This window comes from Oncorhynchus kisutch, linkage group LG21 (genome assembly GCF_002021735.2).
Source record: "Oncorhynchus kisutch isolate 150728-3 linkage group LG21, Okis_V2, whole genome shotgun sequence".
Lineage (NCBI taxonomy): Eukaryota > Metazoa > Chordata > Actinopteri > Salmoniformes > Salmonidae > Oncorhynchus > Oncorhynchus kisutch.
Genome location: NC_034194.2, coordinates 36,173,475 through 36,195,395, shown reverse-complemented (window position 1 = coordinate 36,195,395; position 21,921 = coordinate 36,173,475). Strand labels below are relative to the sequence as shown.

General features: G+C 44.9%; 1 protein-coding gene across 1 annotated transcript; it reads left to right on the top strand.

The window, feature by feature from the left end:
• The first annotated feature begins 1,724 nt into the window (after nucleotides 1-1,724).
• LOC109908374 (calmodulin) lies at nucleotides 1,725-16,179 on the top strand. The gene is made up of 6 exons (XM_020507020.2): nucleotides 1,725-2,117; nucleotides 6,999-7,029; nucleotides 8,816-8,959; nucleotides 13,307-13,413; nucleotides 13,735-13,870; nucleotides 16,082-16,179. Exons 1-6 carry the CDS (start codon nucleotides 2,115-2,117, stop codon nucleotides 16,108-16,110), a joined length of 450 nt encoding a protein of 149 aa, XP_020362609.1. The 5' UTR covers nucleotides 1,725-2,114; the 3' UTR covers nucleotides 16,111-16,179.
• The last annotated feature ends 5,742 nt before the right edge of the window (nucleotides 16,180-21,921 follow it).

Genomic DNA, 21,921 nt, shown 5'->3' with positions numbered 1-21,921 from the left:
GATCATGGACACGCTGTACCTGAGGACATCTCTTCAGTCATTGACTTCTGTTTCGAAGCTGACTTTAAAAAAAACTTCATTTCAGGCAGAGACTTCCTAGGTTATTCAAAGACTAAGGTTCTGACAGATTGAATTGATCTGAAATGGATTTCTCTGTGGCCAGAGGGAGAGATCATTCTCATCATCCACCACAAGGTGGCGCCTTAAGTGCGCGTTTTTATAAAAAAGTACACTGACAGACAGGACATGAGATTTAGGCTGGTCACACTTCTTGGCCAACAAATGTCGCATAAAATCTGACATTTGCCTTCAGAAATTGAACACCATCTGCAGAATAAGCTACTGTAGCCTATGCCAATCCTAAAATAGCCTTCATTGAAAACATTTGATATTTAGCATACTCAACTCACTAGGAAATAGGTAGAATTTACAACATAAGCAACAAACACAACATACGGACTATTATGCAGGCAAAACTTCTCAAATAAAATATAGAGAGCAGTGTTTTCCCCCATTAAAGCCATTTACACCACCGCAACGATGACGCTCCAGTCTTACGTTAATACATGTATACATGATTTTCTAGTAGGCAGCGTATCATCCAATGGAAAGTCTTGCACCTCCCAGGATAGAATCTCAGCATTGCCTGCCCGGTAGTCCTCTTCGCTGTCACAAAATACTTACATTTCCAAAGCTTTTAGTAAACCACAATGTAATCTCCATATCTAACAAAATGAGCCGATTGGACAAACTATGGGCGTAAATCGTATTGGTTTTAACTTTGTTACATTTATGGGATTTCCATCTAGCGTTACTGGTGCAATGCAGGTCCGACCTAGCCAATACTTGCGGCCAATACATAATATTGCGGGTCTGCTCTAACCAATCAGACGCAGCGTCACATAACGACACTGCAAATTATCCAGCGTCAGCCAGGTAGCGACTTTATACACTACGAGTATCCTTCCGCTATAGTAAAATAGTCCAGTGTAGAAGTTTTGTACTAGAGAAGAGACCGAAAAGTTTAGTTTGATTTTATGGCCTTTCGAAGTATCATTGATAGTCATAATGTAACTAATGCGAAATGTATTTCTCAATTATTCACCGGCTCACTTGTTGTTGATGTAGTGTGATTAATTATGTCTTTGCGTCAAAATACAGGGAATATGGAGGTTCCCCTGTCCTTATTCACGAGGAGGCATTATGTTGCACAGGTTATAGGCCTAATATGTTGTATTAAGGCAAGGTTTGTAAAATGACTTGAATGAGACATATAGTTTAGTTAGCAAGACCTATAATAGGTGTGGCAGGTAGCTTGGCAGGTAGGAGCATTGGGCCAGTGATCGAAAGTTTGCAGGATCGAATCCCCGAGCTGACAATGTACAAATCTGTCGTTGTGAAAAAGGCAGTTAACCCACTGTTCCACGGGCGCCGATGACGTTGATCTCGATTAGGCAGCTCTGATTCAGAGGGGTTGGGTTAAATCCCTAATAAAATAATAACACACCAAGGACTGTCTCAAATGACCTTGACTCTTATAATGTTCTTGGCTGTTCTTGCCGTAGTGTATGGAGAGTTGGTGCGCTATGGCGCAAATCAGAATTTAAATGAGGGGATGTGCAGTCTACAATGTGCACAACAGGCCTGCTAACTACAGAAGACGCAGGGCGGTCCTGTGATTGACACGTCTCCGCCTTGTAGTGGGAGGGACTTAAACACAGTATCTGCAGTTGGAGAAATAAGGAAGTGAGTGAACAGGCTGGGGTATTGTCTAGATGGCCTACAGCTTTTGTCAAATAGACTTCAAAGGTATATTTTATTTTAGCTAACCATATATTTAGCTTTTCCTAACTTTTACATGATCATCCTAACCTGGTAGATTAATTCTCCTAACCTGCTGCGTAAATTCTAAACCGGCTACGAAAAGTACATTTGAACAAAAGCTGTAACCATTCTAGCCACTACTACATGCTGGGCTAGGGTCGCGGAAGGATACATAGTCCCCATTCTAACCACGGCGAGTATACACCTCTATCCCGCTAGTGGAAACTCCATCTAAAGAACGAGCACACTCCTAGTCTGCTTCATAGATAATCAGCCTAGATCCATCAAACATGGTATGTATTTGGATTCCTTTTTAGATCATTTGTCAATGCATTCAATGCCACGATATAACGGGAAATGAATGGGGCTATTGGTAAAGATTTGAGGAAATCCTCTACTTTGCCACTCATAGATTTACATAATTTTATTTTACCTGGATTTAAATTAGGACCATCAAAAGGCGTGCTATTTTGCAGCTATTATGTCGTTGCATGGGATATTTAATTTAGACTCGATGGTGAGTTGATTCGATTTGGAAGGACGTTTTCCGTGGAGCGGGGATTCCGCGATAACTGCGCAATTCTTACGGCATATTAGCTGGCTCGATGGCAATATCGGGGCATGTAGCCAATGATAGATACTTCATTGCATGTAGCTAACATGTCCCATGTTGCTGCACAGTGTAGATTGAACGAATTATCCGATTAGATTAATAGCATCGGGATAACTAGCAAGTTATACTAGATGATTACAACATAGATATGGAGCTAAAAGTTCAGAGTCTCTGTGTGTAGGCTGGAATGGAGCAGCGCGCTACGAATATGGGGGATGCTGCTGATAGATGTCATGTATCTATGATTGATAACCCGTTTTATTAACTGGCGATCGAGTTACATATATCAACTCCAGTATGATATTGATTAAGATTAATCTAATTTTGAGGCAAATTAATCAATTCAGTAGTTCGATAGGTCTATTAGCTGCGTTTGTCGATGTTGCATCATCGTGTCTTGCTGCTTAGAGACGAATATGATAATGATAATTGCAACAATCTATCTTTCGCCTCTGGGGGGGGGGGGGGGGGGGGGGGGGATCAGACAAATTGCAACATTGTATATAGTTTGGCCCACTGGCGTTCTGCAGTACAGTAGTTCGAATGTTTCGGATGCTTCTTCACGCTCCGTTTATGTCAATGTAATGCCGACTGATTTGGTTGTCTTTTGCAAATTCTCAATGCAAATGCTATGATGCTTCTCATTTCATCGAGTCAAAGCTCTTTGGCAGTCACATAGGCAGCCCACTGTACAGTAACCTAGGCAAGAACATCAACAGCTGTTCAGTCTTGGGTCTGTTTGGTATGAATAAATTAATTTAAATGCAGAATACAGTATTTGTTTGATGTCTTCCTTATCAAATCCGTTTGCAGTTACAAAATTGTTTTATGGGAATTATTATCAGATTAAATCAGCAATGCATTTCAAACTTCACTGTATAACTGTCAAACAGTCCACAATGTTGGAATCGAGCTCATTAAATTCCATATAAAAGCATCTCTCAGCCAAATGTCAGTCCTGATGTAGAAGTGATGCAGCAGGGGTGTGATGAAGCAGGGAAAAGGCCTCTCCCAGTCAGTATATTGATTCTCTGCCCTATGGATCGTTCACAGCTCTGGGGAAGTCAAGACATATAAACTACATTTTTCTCTGTGTGAACAAATATCCCATATATGGTATTGAACGGCATGCCGTAGGTTTCATGTTGCATACCACGGTAATAATTGGAGTATATAAATGGAGCTTTTGAAAAGTTGAATCTGTGTGTGAACCTCTGTGTAGGCCTACCGTACACTTCAACACAATACAGCTATTGAAGTGCAAACAGTGTGTCTCAATTGAGATGGATGTGTCATGTAAGTGGTCTGAGTGTAAACGGGCCTATCCTATTCCTGTGGTCTGAGTGTAAACGGGCCTATCCTATTCCTGTGTCGTGTAAGTGGTCTGAGTGTAAACGGGCCTATCCTATTCCTGTGTCCTGTAAGTGGTCTGAGTGTAAACGGGCCTATCCTATTCCTATGTCGTGTAAGTGGTCTGAGTGTAAACGGGCCTATCCTATTCCTGTGTCGTGTAAGTAGTCTGAGTGTAAACGGGCCTATCCTATTCCTGTGTCGTGTAAGTAGTCTGAGTGTAAACGGGCCTATCCTATTCCTGTGCCGTGTAAGTGGTCTGAGTGTAAACGGGCCTATCCTATTCCTGTGTCGTGTAAGTAGTCTGAGTGTAAACGGGCCTATCCTATTCCTGTGCCGTGTAAGTAGTCTGAGTGTAAACGGGCCTATCCTATTCCTGTTTCTACCTTGTTTGCTGGTGCACGTGGAGTAACTTAGAGGACATGTGATCCAGTGCATTGAATCATTTATTTGCTTGGCAAATGGTCCCATCCAGGTATGGACGGGTCCGTCTGTAAACTGCTATCAGGATTGTGTTCGTTCCTTAGGCACCTGACTGAAACAGGGAGGGACTACAGGGAGGGGACTCCAAAAATAATGTTATTTTTCATTTTTCCGTTGAAAAAAGTTTCCCTTTGTGTGCCCAAATGAACACGACCCAGTTGTAGACTGAACTCAAACCACTACTCAGGTCAATATGGCCTGGTCCTATCCTGCAGACAGCAGTTAGTTAGCTGCTGGTGTTGCTGGTTGGTGACCAGCTGGACTAAAACAAAAGACACATATTAGCACATTATGAGCTGAAAAGTACAAAAGTGCGTGTTTTGGGTGTGTAGTGTTTCCCCGGGGACTAAGGGTTTCCTTTGTTATGAGTCATATTGATAAGCTATAGGGGAAGCAGGTCCTTTGAAAGAGGCCTGTTGGTTTGCATAGTCCATATATTGTATGGTGCCTCCGCTGTCACTACCTACACTCCTGTAGCCTACGGCTGTAAAACTGTAGCCTACGGCTGTAAAACTGTAGCCTACGGCTGTAAAACTGTAGCCTACTGCTGTAAAACTGTAGCCTACGGCTGTAAAACTGTAGCCTACGGCTGTAAAACTGTAGCCTACGGCTGTAAAACTGTAGCCTACGGCTGTAAAACTGTAGCCTACTGCTGTAAAACTGTAGCCTACTGCTGTAAAACTGTAGCCTAGAGAGCAGAAACACCAGAATAATACCTGCCCTGTCAATGATGTTTGAGAAGAATGGTGCACTGCATACCAGACTGAGCTAGCAGCTACTGCTGTAAACCCAAGCCTGTATTGTAACCTAAAGACAGACACCAGAATACTAAGGGGGGGGGGGGGGGGGGGTGCTGTGTGTCAGCCTGTTGAGTCCTGTCTCTAGTCCCATACTGAGGTTGACAACACCCTCATGTCCATGGGACACGGTGAATCAGAGGGAGTGTGTGTGTCTGTGGTCGTTGGGGTTGTTCTGTGTTGTGTAAATCCACCAGTACTTTGCTGCCTACCAACAGATTGCACATCCACACAGCCCCTGTTGCCTTCCTGCTAGACTGGCCAGAAGAGCGAGCGAGTGAGGGAGGGAGGGAGCCCCAGAGAGGAAAGGCCTGTAGTAGGAGTGTGGGCATGGTTCCAGGCAGACCTAGCCATGCCAAGGGAAAGGGAAGGGCTGGAGAAGGCCTGGTCGCGCAGCAGCACTGTGAGGCCCAGTCATGGAAAGGCAAGGGAAGGCATGGTCGGGTGTAGGCCTGAGAGAGAGAGAGAGAGAGAGAGAGAGAGGAATGAAAACAGAGAGAGAGAGGAATGAAAACAGAGAGAGAGAGAGAGAGAGAGAGAGAGGAATGAAAACAGAGAGAGAGAGAGAGAGAGAGAGAGAGAGGGAGAGAGAGAGGAATGAAAACGGAGAGAGAGACAGAGAGACAGAGAGACAGAGAGACAGAGAGACAGGAAGGATGAGGAAAGGAAAGGCTGTTGTCCTCCATTTTATTGCATCACATCAGCTAATATATGGACCTGGGCCAGTGATGCAGCATCAGAGCCATGTAGAGACTATTTTGCTATCAGCCGAAGTTAAAGAGCATCTCCAAAACAAAATAATGTAAGTTGAGGTCTAGGACTTCAGATGAATCCCCTTCTCCATTGCTCTGTGTGATTTATCATAACCAACAGACCTTATCACAAGGAAGGGAAACCTCACCCCACACACACAGTATGCCTACGCTACAAGGAGTGGTGGTTGTGCCATGGTGTCACGTGACCATTCATGTTGTGGACTGAGGCAGGTCTATGTTTAGTGTTCTCAAACCCCAGATATTGAATACACACAGATCTATCTATAAAGACACATGCTGTAGGATATTTCTTCTACTTTGTGACAGAACTGGTTGCTATTCTGTGTGACTAATTTCACAGGACACCTGGTGATGGAAACTATTGGCATACAGGGAAATGTCACTGAGAGGGTGTGTGTGTGTGTGTGTTCTGTTTTTCCCACTGCCAGCACCTGTGGGATTAACCATTCACTCACACACCCCACACACCAACAGGCTTTAGGTGCTTTCGTAAGACCTACGCTGCTGCTGCCACTGTGTGAATGTTTGTTTGAAAGCTGTGGCCCTGTGTGTCTAAACTCTAAAGACGTCATTCATCTGTGGGTCACTACTAAAAAGAAGTGCTGCCAAGTCACTCACTCACACACACACACACACACACACCTCTGACTCAGCTGTTAAATGGCACTAACAGAGAACATACAGGGAGGTAGTCAGGCAGACCAAGCCAACTGAATACACCCCTACAGCCATTGTGTTTTCATGTTACAGCAGGCCAGGGCCAAAAATCATTTAGAAATCATGAAATAGGACAAAACACATTTTAAACAGAGTCAGTTCTATCTGGGTAATGTTCAGAAGGGAGAAAATGCTATGTACTACCTGAGCTTGGTCAATAAGAACACTCTTTCTGTTTCAAAAACATGTTTTTGTGTCCACTGACTGAACACATCCCAGGCTAGTCTAGCCTCTGGAACAAGGTTGCCTCTGTCTGGGCCAAGGTTGCCTCTGTCTGGACCAAGGTGGGGGATATTCTGGTTCCCCATCCAAGTCACTGGTCTGAGCCTTGAACAGTGTCCTCACCGTGGGGCAGGTGACAGCCAGGAGAACATGGTTAAGTAGTTTGGTATTGAGTGATTGAGTGATGTTGGTTCCCTCTCCCTCTTTTTTCCTCAGGCCGATCAGCTAACAGAGGAACAGATTGCAGGTAGGAACCACTGAGTAATCACTCCAGCATGCTTTTAACACGGCTGACTCGTTTAATGAACAGCACAAACACAGACATACAGGGAAAGCACACACACATATACACACACACACACAGATATACACGTCCATACACACACACGCACACACACTCACACACGCACACACATATACACGTCCACACACACACACACACACATATACACGTCCACACACACACACACACGTGTACACGTCCACACACACACATACACGTCCACACACACACACACACACATATATATATACACGTCCACACACACACACATATATTCACATCCACACATACCGTTCACACACACATATATTCACGTCCACACACACACACATATATTCACGTCCACACACACACACACACATACACGTCCACACACACACACACATATATTCACGTCCACACACACACACGTGTACACGTCCACACACAGACACATACACGTCCACACACACACAGACACATACACGTCCACACACACACAGACACATACACGTCCGCACACACACAGACACATTCACGTCCACACACACACACATACACGTCCACACACAGACACACACACACACAGACACGTCCACACACACACATATACAAGTCCACACACACACACACATATACAAGTCCACACACACACACACATACACAAATATACACACACACACACATATATACACACACACACACACATATACAAGTCCACACACACATATACAAGTCCACACACACACAGATACATATACAAGTCCACACACACACATACATGTCCACACACACACACACACACACACACACACACACACACACACACACACACACACACATACACGTCCACACACACACGCACACACATATATTCACGTCCACACACACACACATATATTCACGTCCACACACACACACACATACACATCCACACACACACACACACACATATATTCACGTCCACACACACACACGTACACACACACATGTACACGTCCACACACAGACACATACACGTCCACACACATACACGTCCACACACAGACACACACACACACACGTCCACACACACACACATATACAAGTCCACACACACACACACATACACACATATATATACACACACACACACATATACAAGTCCACACACACATTTACAAGTCCACACACACACACATACACACACACACACACACACACATATACAAGTCCACACACACACACACATACATGTCCACACACACATACATGTCCACACACACATACACGTCCACACACACACACATATACACGTCCACACACACACACATATACACGTCCACACACACACACATATACACGTCCACCCACACACACATATACACGTCCACACACACACACACACACACATATACATGTCCACACACACATATACACGTCCATTTTGGAGTCACTTTTATTGTAAATAGCAATAGAATATGTTTCAAACCACTTCTACATTAATGTGGATGCTGCCATGGTTACAGATAATCCTGAATCAATATTGAATAATGATGCTTGAGAAAGTTACAGACACACAAATATCATTCACTCAAGACGTGCTATGCACCATTACCATAGCTGGGGAGGTTAGCATTTTTTTGGGGGGGGGGTATGATATTTATGCCTCTTGTTTTCTACATACTCCCTTTTTAAAATATAGCTTAATGTAAAGTGATACCCATCCCACAACCAGAGCTTGAGCGACAGCCCAAGAAACACGTTCATTCTCCTCCCTCCCTTCTCACAGAGTTCAAAGAGGCGTTCTCCTTATTCGACAAGGATGGTGACGGCACCATCACGACCAAAGAGCTGGGCACCGTGATGAGGTCGCTGGGACAGAACCCCACAGAGGCGGAGCTGCAGGACATGATCAATGAGGTCGACGCTGACGGTGAGTGGGGAAGTAAACACACTCTTATGTCAAAAAGGCAGGAAACAGGAAGCTTATAGACAAACCCGATTGGTGGAAAGTGGCCAGAGGAAGCTGGGGTAGTCATGGACACTTGTCTTGTGTCATCAGAAGAAGATAAATTCAGTTGCTGGATCTAAATGTATCTCCTCTGGTGCTGAAGTACATAATGACAACCTAACTGTTAACTGCCTTATGGGCTGCTGGAGTGTACCAGCTCGTTGGTAAAGCTGACACTGTGACAGCGAGAGTCAGGCCTGGCACCGTGGTGAGTGACAGCTCTTCAAGAAGCCTGTCCCAACCCATAAACTTATCAACCCAACTCCCTCCTGCCTAGATAGTTCTGGCTGAGTCAACAGCGACTCATGAATGGCACCCTATTCCTTTTCTAGTGCACTACTTTTGACCAGGTCCTATAGGGGGATGCCATTTGGGACGCACTTTGAGTGATTGAGGATGAGGATGATCGTGGTGGATGTCAGTCGGCAGCGTCTTTGACTCTTAATGATGTTGGAAATGGAACCTGTCAGCGTCTAGGTGGCTGGTCAGACCTACCAAACTGAGGTGATGTCCTGTCAGCGTCTAGGTGGCTGGTCAGACCTACCAAACTGAGGTGATGTCCTGTCAGTCATCTAGGTGGCTGGTCAGACCTACCAAACTGAGGTGATGTCCTGTCAGCGTCTAGGTGGCTGGTCAGTTCTACCAAACTGAGGTGATGTCCTGTCAGCGTCTAGGTTGCTGGTCAGTTCTACCAAACTGAGGTGATGTCCTGTCAGCGTCTAGGTAGCTGGTCAGTTCTACCAAACTGAGGTGATGTCCTGTCAGCGTCTAGGTGGCTGGTCAGTTCTACCAAACTGAGGTGATGTTCTGTCAGCGTCTAGGTGGCTGGTCAGTTCTACCAAACTGAGGTGATGTCCTGTCAGCGTCTAGGTGGCTGGTCAGTTCTACCAAACTGAGGTGATGTCCTGTCAGCGTCTAGGTGGCTGGTCAGTTCTACCAAACTGAGGTGATGTCCTGTCAGCGTCTAGGTTGCTGGTCAGTTCTACCAAACTGAGGTGATGTCCTGTCAGCGTCTAGGTGGCTGGTCAGACCTACCAAACTGAGGTGATGTCCTGTCAGTCATCTAGGTGGCTGGTCAGACCTACCAAACTGAGGTGATGTCCTGTCAGTCATCTAGGGGGCTGGTCAGACCTACCAAACTGAGGTGATGTCCTGTCAGTCATCTAGGTGGCTGGTCAGTTCTACCAAACTGAGCTGATGTCCTGTCAGTCATCTAGGTGGCTGGTCAGACCTACCAAACTGAGGTGATGTCCTGTCAGTCATCTAGGGGGCTGGTCAGACCTACCAAACTGAGGTGATGTCCTGTCAGTCATCTAGGTGGCTGCTCAGACCTACTAAACTGAGGCGATGTCCTGTCAGTCATCTAGGTGGCTGCTCAGACCTACTAAACTGAGGCGATGTCCTGTTAGCTTCTAGGGTTTTGGTAAATGGGGCCTTATCGATCGGACTGCCATATTGATCGATCTCACCGTGGCTTGGCTCGCTGTATATATCCAAAGTTCTCCATTCTCTCTCTCTGTTCTCAACAGCAGGGCCACCGATTATCCCTCTCCTCTCTCCTCTTTGTACATTCAGTTTCCTCATAGTGATGTCAACAGCAGGGCTATAGATTCTTTACTAAACAAGCAGAGTGCATGACAAAGGAAGTAGAGAATGAGATTAGCTTTACCCAAGAGAGCTGTGCTGTTGGTCTCTGAGAGGAGAGAGGCTTTACCCCAGAGAGCTGTGCTGTTGGTCTCTGAGAGGAGAGAGGCTTTACCGCAGAGAGCTGTGCTGTTGGTCTCTGAGAGGAGAGAGGCTTTACCCCAGAGAGCTGTGCTGTTGGTCTCTGAGAGGAGAGAGGCTTTACCCCAGAGAGCTGTGCTGTAGGTCTCTGAGAGGAGAGAGGCTTTACCCCAGAGAGCTGTGATATCACCTCTGAGAGGAGAGAGGCTTTACCCCAGAGAGCTGTGATATCACCTCTGAGAGGGGAGAGGCTTTACCCCAGAGAGCTGTGCTGTAGGTCTCTGAGAGGAGAGAGGCTTTACCCCAGAGAGCTGTGATATCACCTCTGAGAGGAGAGAGGCTTTACCCCAGAGAGCTGTGCTGTAGGTCTCTGAGAGGAGAGAGGCTTTACCCCAGAGAGCTGTGCTGTAGGTCTCTGAGAGGAGAGAGGCTTTACCCCAGAGAGCTGTGCTGTTGGTCTCTGAGAGGAGAGAGGCTTTACCCCAGAGAGCTGTGATATCACCTCTGAGAGGAGAGAGGCTTTACCCCAGAGAGCTGTGATATCACCTCTGAGAGGAGAGAGGCTTTACCCCAGAGAGCTGTGATATCACCTCTGAGAGGAGAGAGGCTTTACCCCAGAGAGCTGTGCTGTAGGTCTCTGAGAGGAGAGAGGCTTTACCCCAGAGAGCTGTGCTGTAGGTCTCTGAGAGGAGAGAGGCTTTACCCCAGAGAGCTGTGATATCACCTCTGAGAGGAGAGAGGCTTTACCCCAGAGAGCTGTGATATCACCTCTGAGAGGAGAGAGGCTTTACCCCAGAGAGCTGTGATATCACCTCTGAGAGGAGAGAGGCTTTACCCCAGAGAGCTGTGATATCACCTCTGAGAGGAGAGAGGCTTTACCCCAGAGAGCTGTGATATCACCTCTGAGAGGAGAGAGGCTTTACCCCAGAGAGCTGTGATATCACCTCTGAGAGGAGAGAGGCTCTGAAGTAGTGTTTATGTTGCCCTGTCATTTTTTTCTTATCATTCACTGTTATCCCCTCCCATTCACTGTTATCCCCTCCCATTCACTGTTATCCCCTCCCATGCACTGTTATCCCCTCCCATTCACTGTTATCCCCTCCCATTCACTGTTATCCCCTCCCATTCACTGTTATCCCCTCCCATTCACTGTTATCCCCTCCCATTCACTGTTATCCCCTCCCATTCACTGTTATCCCCTCCCATTCACTGTTATCCCCTCCCATTCACTGTTATCCCCTCCCATTCACTGTTATCCCCTCCCATTCACTGTTATCCCCTCCCATTCACTGTTACCCCCTCCCATTCACTGTTACCCCCTCCCATTCACTGTTACCCCCTCCCATTCACTGTTACCCCCTCCCATTCACTGTTATCCCCTCCCATTCACTGTTATCCCCTCCCATGTGAAAAATAGTTGGACTTCATTGGTTTCAGCTGTTTTCTTAGAGGCCTTTCTGCCTTGCCTATGAAAAGCTATTCTGTGGAATGAATGTCGTCACAGACAATAGAATGAGTCTGCTTCCTATAATTTGCGATAGCAGTGCCTCCTTACATAGGCTATATAATCACACCATCTCCCACTAGTTCCGTCTCTCCTCTTCTCTCCCTCGCTCCATCTTTCTCCCACCCACTCCATCTCCCCCTCTCGTACACCACAGGCAGAGTCATAGCCAAGAGTCAGTCAGCCAGCTTTCCATCTCCCCCTCTCGTACGCAACAGGCAGAGTCATAGCCAAGAGTCAGCCAGCTCTCCATCTCCCCCTCTCGTACGCCACAGGCAGAGCCATAGCCAAGAGTCAGTCAGCCAGCTCTCCATCTCCCCCTCTCGTACGCCACAGGCAGTCATAGCCAAGAGTCAGTCAGCCAGCTCTCCATCACTCCACACCTCCTCTTCCAGGGGGGATTTTTCTGCCTTGCTACCTAGTGTCTAAACACACATGCACTCACACACCTAGTTGAGTGTGTTTCCCTGTCTGTGTCCCTGTCTATGTCTCTGAGTGTTAGTTAACAGGTCATTATCTAGATACATGGGCTCCGATACTATACAGAAACTATACGTTTTGTTTGAAACGATTCGGTTTGATTAGAGAACAAATCGATTTGATGCTTCTCACATTTGTTGCATAAACACATTCATTTTCCATTCTAAATGAAAACCTGCTGCTGATGGAGCTCATGAGCTGGGGCCTCTCTGAGCTGTGGCCTCTCTGGGCTGGGGCCTCTCTGGGCTGGGGCCTCTCTGAGCTGGGGCCTCTCTGAGCTGGGGCCTCTCTGAGCTGGGGCCTCTCTGAGCTGGGGCCTCTCTGAGCTGGGGCCTCTTTGAGCTGTGGTCTCTCTGAGCTGTGGTCTCTCTGAGCTGTGGCCTCTCTGAGCTGGGGCCTCTCTGAGCTGGGGCCTCTTTGAGATGGGGCCTCTCTGAGCCTGTGTGTGTGTAAATTACAAATCAGCTATGACATAGCCAATGAATATATAGCACCATTTTGGATTTGCATTGCACTCTGCACCTTAACTGAATGCGGTAGTTCTATCTCCTCCAATCCAGGCAACGGCACCATTGACTTTCCAGAGTTCCTGACCATGATGGCCAGAAAAATGAAGGACACGGACAGTGAGGAGGAGATCCGTGAAGCCTTTAGGGTATTCGACAAGGTAAGGTACTACATGTATTCAGTGCCAATTTTACCATGTACATTTTTGGCAACCCCCCCCCCCCATCCTTGGAGAGTAGATACTATTATCATCATACGCAATTTTGCTTCGTTCTAAACTAGTAAACGGTCAACTTTCATAAGATGTACCTACCTTCAATAAACACATCGTCAAACTCTTCCTGTTGTGGTGACGCTATATATATATCATTACCGTCCAATGGGATTTAATTCTCCACTCATCATTACCCATTGGGGATTGGCCCCTCGGTTATATCCTGATTGCTCACCCAATGGGATTCCTTCTCTCCTGTGTCTCCAGGACGGAAACGGCTACATCAGTGCTGCAGAGCTCCGCCACGTCATGACAAACCTGGGGGAGAAGTTAACAGACGAGGAGGTAGACGAGATGATCAGAGAAGCAGACATTGATGGAGACGGACAGGTCAACTATGAAGGTAAGAGGACAAACCCTGTATGGTTAACCAGCCACATGTAGCAGTGGTTATTAGATGGGAGACTATGAAGGTAAGAGGACAAACCCGGTATGGTTAACCCAGCCACACGTAGCAGTGGTTATTAGATGGGAGACTATGAAGGTACGAGGACAAACCCTGTATGGTTAACCAGCCACATGTAGCAGTGGTTATTAGATGGGAGACTATGAAGGTAAGAGGACAAACCCTGTATGGTTAACCAGCCACATATAGCAGTGGTTATTAGATGGGAGACAAACTGACAGGTCAACTATGAAGGTAAGAGGGCAGAAGGGGAGAGTGGGGTAAGTTGAGCCACCCTTGTTTCTAGGAAACCATACACAAAGTTAATAATTTGACCAAATATTTAGGAACAGGTCATCATATAAATGGAGTCTGAGAAGGAAGAAACCACAGTAACACTTTAATTGACACCCAGTGTCATAACCATGTTATAATACTTTTGTATATATAGTGTATGTGGACACCTTCAAATTAGTGTATTCGGATAGTTTAGCCACACCTGTTGCTGACAGGTGTATAAAATTCAACAAGTCAGTTTGTGAAATTTCTGCCCTGCTAGAGCTGCCCCGGTCAACTGTAAGTGCCGTTATTGTGAAGTGGAAACGTGTAGGAGCAACAACGGCTCAGCCGCAAAGTGGTAGGCCACACAAGCTCACAGAACACGACCGTCAAGTGTTGTAGCGTAAAAATTGTCTGTCCTCAGTTGCAACACTCACTACCGAATTCCAAACGGCCTCTGGAAGCAACGTCAGTAAGAACTGTTTGTCAGGAGCTTCATGAAATGGGTTTCCATGGCCGAGCAGCCGCACGCAAGCCTAAGATCACCATGTCCAATGCCAAGCGTGGGCTGGAGTGGTGTAAACCTTGCCGCCATTGGACTGTGGATACTTGGAAATGTGGTCTCTGGAGTGATGAATCGCACTTCACCATCTGGCAGTCCGACGGACAAATCTGATTTTGGCGGATGCCAGGAGAACGCTATCTGCCTTAATGCATAGTGCTAACTGTGATGTTTGGTGGAGGACGAATAAGGGTCTGGGGCTGTTTTACATGGTTCGGGCTAGGCCCCTTAGTTCCAGTGAAGGGAAATCTTAACGCTACAGCATACAATGACATTCCAACATTGTGGCAAAAGAAGAACTGCCTCTCCCCAACTTCAGACTCTGCTCATACCCTACCAGGCCATTTGAATGAATCATCGTCACCATGCTAGAAGGCAGCCTTTTACGTTTTTTCTTGTGCTCTCTCTCTCTCTCTCTCTTTCTGTTATTTTCTATCTCTCTCTCTTCCTCTCTCTCTCTCTCTCTCTCTCTCTCTCTCTCTCTCTCTCTCTCTCTCTCTCTCTCTCTGTCTCTCACTCACTCACTCACTCACTCACTCACTCACTCACTCACTCACTCACTCACTCACTCACTCTTATTCCCACAGAGCATTACACTGTTCACTAATATTCTAGAAGGAGCTGTTGACACAATAAACAGTCCATACATCTTGGCTTCCCTACTTCCTCCCTCCCTCAATGTGCCATTAAACACCATACAGTATGTACTCTATAAGCGTTTGAAAGACTTTTCTTTATTTTGGTAGGACGTCGATGTGTTGTATTCACAGTGCAGTGACTTTTTAATTAAATAAGCTTAATGAGGTGAACATGGAAGCTGTTTGGAAACGGGACATTAATTAGAATGATGTGCGTTCTGTTCCTACACTGCTTGATGTAAAAAAAAAGTTTTAAAAAAGGAATAAAACGATTTAGCAGGTGACTGCCCCGCCTAGTCCTGGGCTAATTGGGCCCAATGAGCTACAGTACGTTCCTAATCTTTGTCTTTTCTCTGACACTCTCTCTAATTGTTTTATATTTTTGAAATTTTGTCACGAAATGCAGCTCCGTCTCAGGTTCTGCTGTTGTGCAGTGGTTGCACAGCCTTTCCTCTACAGGGAGCCAGGTTTTCCTGTGTCTACCCTTCTCAATGGCAAGGCTGTGCTCACTGAGCCTGTACTTTGTCAAGGTTTTTCTAAGGTCAAATATTTAGCCACAGTGTACTGTCGATTTAGTTCCAGATATCACTGCATTTTGCTTTGACTTTCCCAATAAGCAATATAGTTTTGTTTTGACTGTGTTGTAATTTGGTTTATCCTGATTGATCTTTTTCTCTCTCTCTCTTACAGAGTTTGTACAGATGATGACTGCAAAGTGAACCTCGCCTGACTTGCCCTGCTCCCTCTTAGAGAGGAAAAAAAAATATCTGTTTTACTTACCTCTTGGGGAAAAAACTGTTTTCATTTATTCATACTGTTTCTCTATAGAAAATAAACAAATGTTGAAATAAAATCTCTTTCCACACAGAGAGAAAAAAATATATAAAACGTATACAAAAAGTGTCTGCATGATATGGTTAGTGACCCTGTCCCCCAAAATATGAGTTCAGCATCAGTACTTTAAAAGATGCAAATACAAACCCTGTAATAACTACCTTCAAACCGAAGCAAGGCATTTGGATCCCTTGGAACCTTGGAACCCCTTCCAGGTTCCATCTATCTGCTAGTGGTAATGTTTGGGCTGGCCGTCTCTCTTTCTCTCTCTCTTCTCGGTTCTCTGATCTTTATGCATGCAGCTTGTGACTGGAGCACTCCCTGCAGCCAATCAGAGCGTGCTGATTCCACAGGGGCATCGTTGGTCTGGTACAGTTTTTTTGTATTTGGAGAGGAATCCTAGTGATATGGTATATGAAAGGAAATATGGTTCTTATTCAAGCTGAAAGCTGAATGAAACTTACTTGTATGCTAGATTTAAAATATATATTTTAAAAAATATATTACATTTTCAAAATGTTTGGCATGTTTGTTTTTGTTATGTTATGTGGAGGTCCATGTTAGGTATGTGTGTACCTGTTCTGAATAGGAGGGATACAAGGAGTCTCTTATGGTGGAGCTTTGTTTTAGTTTTTTCATCTTTCTGGCTCTAAGGGAGATTCACTGGCCTTTTTCTTTCTTCAGTTTTCTCGACTCGGACAGGAGTGTGGCGAGGCTGTTGTGTTTATCTGCGGTATGCATTCTGTAGGTAGGAGTTTCAGCACAAGTCTTATCCACTGTTCACTTTACATTCATTCCAAGTTGTAAATGCTAGTCTTCATTTTTATTTTTATTTCCAAATAAAAAGACTATGGACTTGACTGGGTTTCTCGAGTGGTTATTTTAGGGGCATGATAAGATGTCGTGTTTGACCACGTGACAGTTAAAAAAAAAATCTATTGTGAAATATCAACTGATATTGGATTATACCTGATAAAGATCAATTAGGCATATTTCAATAATAGTCCTAGCAAATTCAATTGTTCAAGATCACTGTTTATCCTTCGTAGGCTAAAGTGTCATGTGACAGTGTTACATTTAGCATTACCACTCACAGCAACATTTGAGCCTCTCCGGAAAAAACACCGCTGTTTTCTTTTCTCTCGCTAAAGATCTGAGGGGGTTGCTAGGCAACAGCCGCATGTTGTTGGGGTTTTGAAAAAGGCAAGTGGGAGGTTAAATAAACCTCAACTGGAGGGAGAAGCTTCTGTGCTGTGAGCAACCTTGTCCTCGTAAGGCAAACCCAGGCTAACCTGTTTAATGTTTCAAACCCAGGCTAACCTGTTAATGTTTCAAACCCAGGCTAACCTGTTTAATGTTTCAAACCCAGGCTAACCTGTTAATGTTTCAAACCCAGGCTAACCTGTTAATGTTTCAAACCCAGGCTAACCTGTTAATGTTTCAAACCCAGGCTAACCTATTTAATGTTTCAAACCCAGGCTAACCTATTTAATGTTTCAAACCCAGGCTAACCTATTTAATGTTTCAAACCCAGGCTAACCTATTTAATGTTTCAAACCCAGGCTAACCTGTTAATGTTTCAAACCCAGGCTAACCTATTTAATGTTTCAAACCCAGGCTAACCTATTTAATGTTTCAAACCCAGGCTAACCTATAATGTTTCAAACCCAGGCTAACCTATTTAATGTTTCAAACCCAAGCTAACCTATTTAATGTTTCAAACCCAGGCTAACCTATTTAATGTTTCAAACCCAGGCTAACCTGTTAATGTTTCAAACCCCACAGTAATGGGGACAAAGGGTTGGTTTGCCATGCTACAATATTACCTACAAGTCAAAGAAGACAACCACATTGTTTAACCATATTTGGGTCATGATTACAGTGCGGCTGTCTGTCCACCCCCCACAGGCTATCCCAGCTCCATTCTGACCTTGTGTTTTAAAGTTTTCCATGAGTACCGATAGGAGTTTGAGCACATGTTTCTCCATACAGTGGAGTGGCTCTGCTTCTGTCCATGAAAGGGCTAGCATGCATCATTCTTTAGCATACAGGTCCAATCTCAATAGGCTATAGAATGTGCACATTCATTTTATGTGGATTCCAGATCCACACCTGTTCTGCTTAGATGAGGCCTATAGGATTGTTACATCATGTTTGTGGTTTGTGTGATATATTAAACACATCTCCTAGCATTGTAGACATCTGGAAATATACACCGCCATCTGTGACGAAAATGTGTTCTAAGAACCATGTAGAGGACCCACAAGGCATAATGACTCACTCACACTGACACAGCTGACACCAGTGGAGCACCAGCAGAAAAATACACCCATCTTCACCCCTTAGGGACCAGTTAACTAAAGGCTCCATGACAACCCACCTTCACCCCTTAGGGACCAGTTAACTAAAGGCTCCATGACAACACACCTTCACCCCTTAGGGACCAGTTAACTAAAGGCTCCATGACAATCCACCTTCACCCCTTAGGGACCAGTTAACTGAAGGCTCCATGACAACCACCTTCACCCCTTAGGGACCAGTTAACTAAAGGCTCCATGACAACCCACCTTCACCCCTTAGGGACCAGTTAACTAAAGGCTCCATGACAACCCACCTTCACCCCTTAGGGACCAGTTAACTAAAGGCTCCACGACAACCCACCTGTAAGGACCGACTCTGGAAACGAGAAGCAGGTACAGAGAGTGAACATTTAATAGAAGACAGACATCAAACAAAACAAGAAAAGCGTTTGGTCGAAGGGAACAAAACGACATTATAACAATAATGCTGAGGCAGGCAACAAAACTGAGGAACAGACAGATATAGAGGGGGCAATCAACAACGTGAAGGAGTCCAGGGTGAGTCCAATGAGCGCGGATCCGCGTAATGATGGTGACAGGTGTGCGTAATGAAGGGCAGCCTGGCGCCCTCGAGCACCAGAGAGGGGGAGCCGGAGCAGGCAGGGCAGGGAGTGGGGAGTAATAACTTTAGTGGGAAAATATAGATTTTTACATGTATTACTTTTTAATTGTGATTTATCAGGTGGTGGTGCAGTACTCCTACTTCCAGCGGCTATGACCAAGGGCCTCATTCATCAATGGCGTGTGTGCACAAAACAATCTAAACCTGGCGTGCTCCAGTTTTGGTTGGTATTTGACTGGAAAATGTGCGTATCAACGCAAATCTCAGACCATGCGTGTGCACGACTTCTACTGGTTAATCAATTGTATTGCAAGCAAATGTTGTTATTTTGAGGGAAATTTGAGTTGTTTGATGCACATGAATGATGTATAATGGTTGGCTAATAAAAACATAAAGTAGGCATGAAGATAAAACAGATGTGTTTGCTGTTGGTAAGGAGATCGTATGGCAGCATGTAGACTATTGTGTTTATAGGCCTAAATCATCATTATATTGCAGGTCATGTCTCTCCTTTTCTGACATGACTGGTTTAGGGGTAATGGGACACCTAGTCAGTTCAACTGAATGCATTCAATGGAAATGTATCTCCCGCATTTAGCCCAACCCCTCTGAATCATTGGTGTGGGGGGCTGCCCGATGTCACGTCATCAGTGCTGGGGAGCAGTTGTTTTTGGGAGTTGATTTCCTTGTTCAAGAGTGGAATGTTTTTGGCGGTTAACTTCCTTGTGCAAGGACAGAATGTTTTTGGGGGGTTAACTTCCTTATTCAAGGACAGAGCGTTTTTTGGGGAACAGCAGTTTTTTTCCACCCAGAGGGGCCCCAGGACCGACTTTAGGAAACCCTGCTCTAGGCTACGTGCTGCTCCACTTCTTCCTGCTACACAACAAGCCATTTATCCATGGCTCATTTAATAGCCGAACATGCTACCATTTATCCATGGCTCATTTAATAGCTAAACATGCAACCATTTATCCATGGCTCATTTAATAGCCGAACATGCTACCATTTATCCATGGCTCATTTAATAGCCGAACATGCTACCATTTATCCATGGCTCATTTAATAGCCGAACATGCTACCATTTATCCATGGCTCATTTAATAGCCGAACATGCTACCATTTTCCATGGCTCATTTAATAGCTAAACATGCTACTATTTATCCATGGCTCATTTAATAGCCGAACATGCTACCATTTTCCATGGCTCATTTAATAGCTAAACATGCTACCATTTATCCATGGCTCATTTAATAGCTAAACATGCTACCATTTATCCATGGCTCATTTAATAGCTAAACATGCTACCATTTATCCATGGCTCATTTAATAGCTAAACATGCTACCATTTATCCATGGCTCATTTAATAGCCGAACATGCTACCATTTATCCATGGCTCATTTAATAGCTGAACATGCTACCATTTATTCATGACTCATTTAATAGCCGAACATGCTACAGATTTATCCATGACTCATTTAATAGCCGAACATGCTACCATTTATCCATGACTCATTTAATAGCTGAACATGCTACCATTTATCCATGACTCATTTAATAGCTGAACATGCTACCATTTATCCATGGCTCATTTAATAGCCGAACATGCTACCATTTATCCATGGCTCATTTAATAGCCGAACATGATACCATTTATCCATGGCTCATTTAATAGCCGAACATGCTACCATTTATCCATGGCTCATTTAATAGCCGAACATGCTACCATTTATCCATGGCTCATTTAATAGCCGAACATGCTATCATTTATCCATGACTCATTTAATAGCCGAACATGCTTCAAAGTAAATAGACGTAAGAAAATAGCCTATTTAAAATATTTCACAGTCCATCCACACACACACACACACACACACACACCTCTTCTCTGCTGTGACATCCTGAGCTCCCCAGGGGTTAAATTAAGAACATCAATGTTTCAGGTGTAAATGAAGCAACACAGTGGTGTGGCGCTGGCAGTAAGGGGAGAAGCACTGACCAGAGAGAGACGGAGCAGGGGAGATATCACGTATCACAGCTGCTACTGCTAGAAAGAACTAGACACACTGATGAGACAGGCCTGTGAATTACGTGTCTGTGTGTGTGCGTGCGTGTGTGTGTGGGGGGGTCACTTCTCTTTTTCTGGGCTCTAGAATCAATTGGACCCACTTTTCTTCATATAGGGTCCTGTCGGGAGTTTTCCTGACTGCGTGACTGGTCAGTACCAGGAAGAATGGAAAAACAACATCCCTATAATGATTTCTGTGCAGTATTGGGGTAGTCTCACAGTCCCACAGGGTTCTCCAGTAATCTAACACCTTACAGTGCAGCACCTCTGATCCCTAGTCATCCCAAATCAACCTATAACATCTCTATTCCCTAGTCATCCCAAATCAACCTATAACATCTATATTCCCTAGTCATCCCAAATCAACCTATAACATCTCTATTCCCTAGTCATCCCAAATCAACCTATAACATCTCTATTCCCTAGTCATCCCAAATCAACCTATAACATCTATATTCCCTAGTCATCCCAAATCAACCTACTACATCTCTATTCCCTAGTCATCCCAAATCAACCTATAACATCTCTATTCCCTTGTCATCCCAAATCAACCTACTACATCTATATTCCCTAGTCATCCCAAATCATCCTATAACATCTCTATTCCCTAGTCATCCCAAATCAACCTATAACATCTCTATTCCCTCGTCATCCCAAATCAACCTATAACATCTCTATTCCCTAGTCATCCCAAATCAACCTATAACA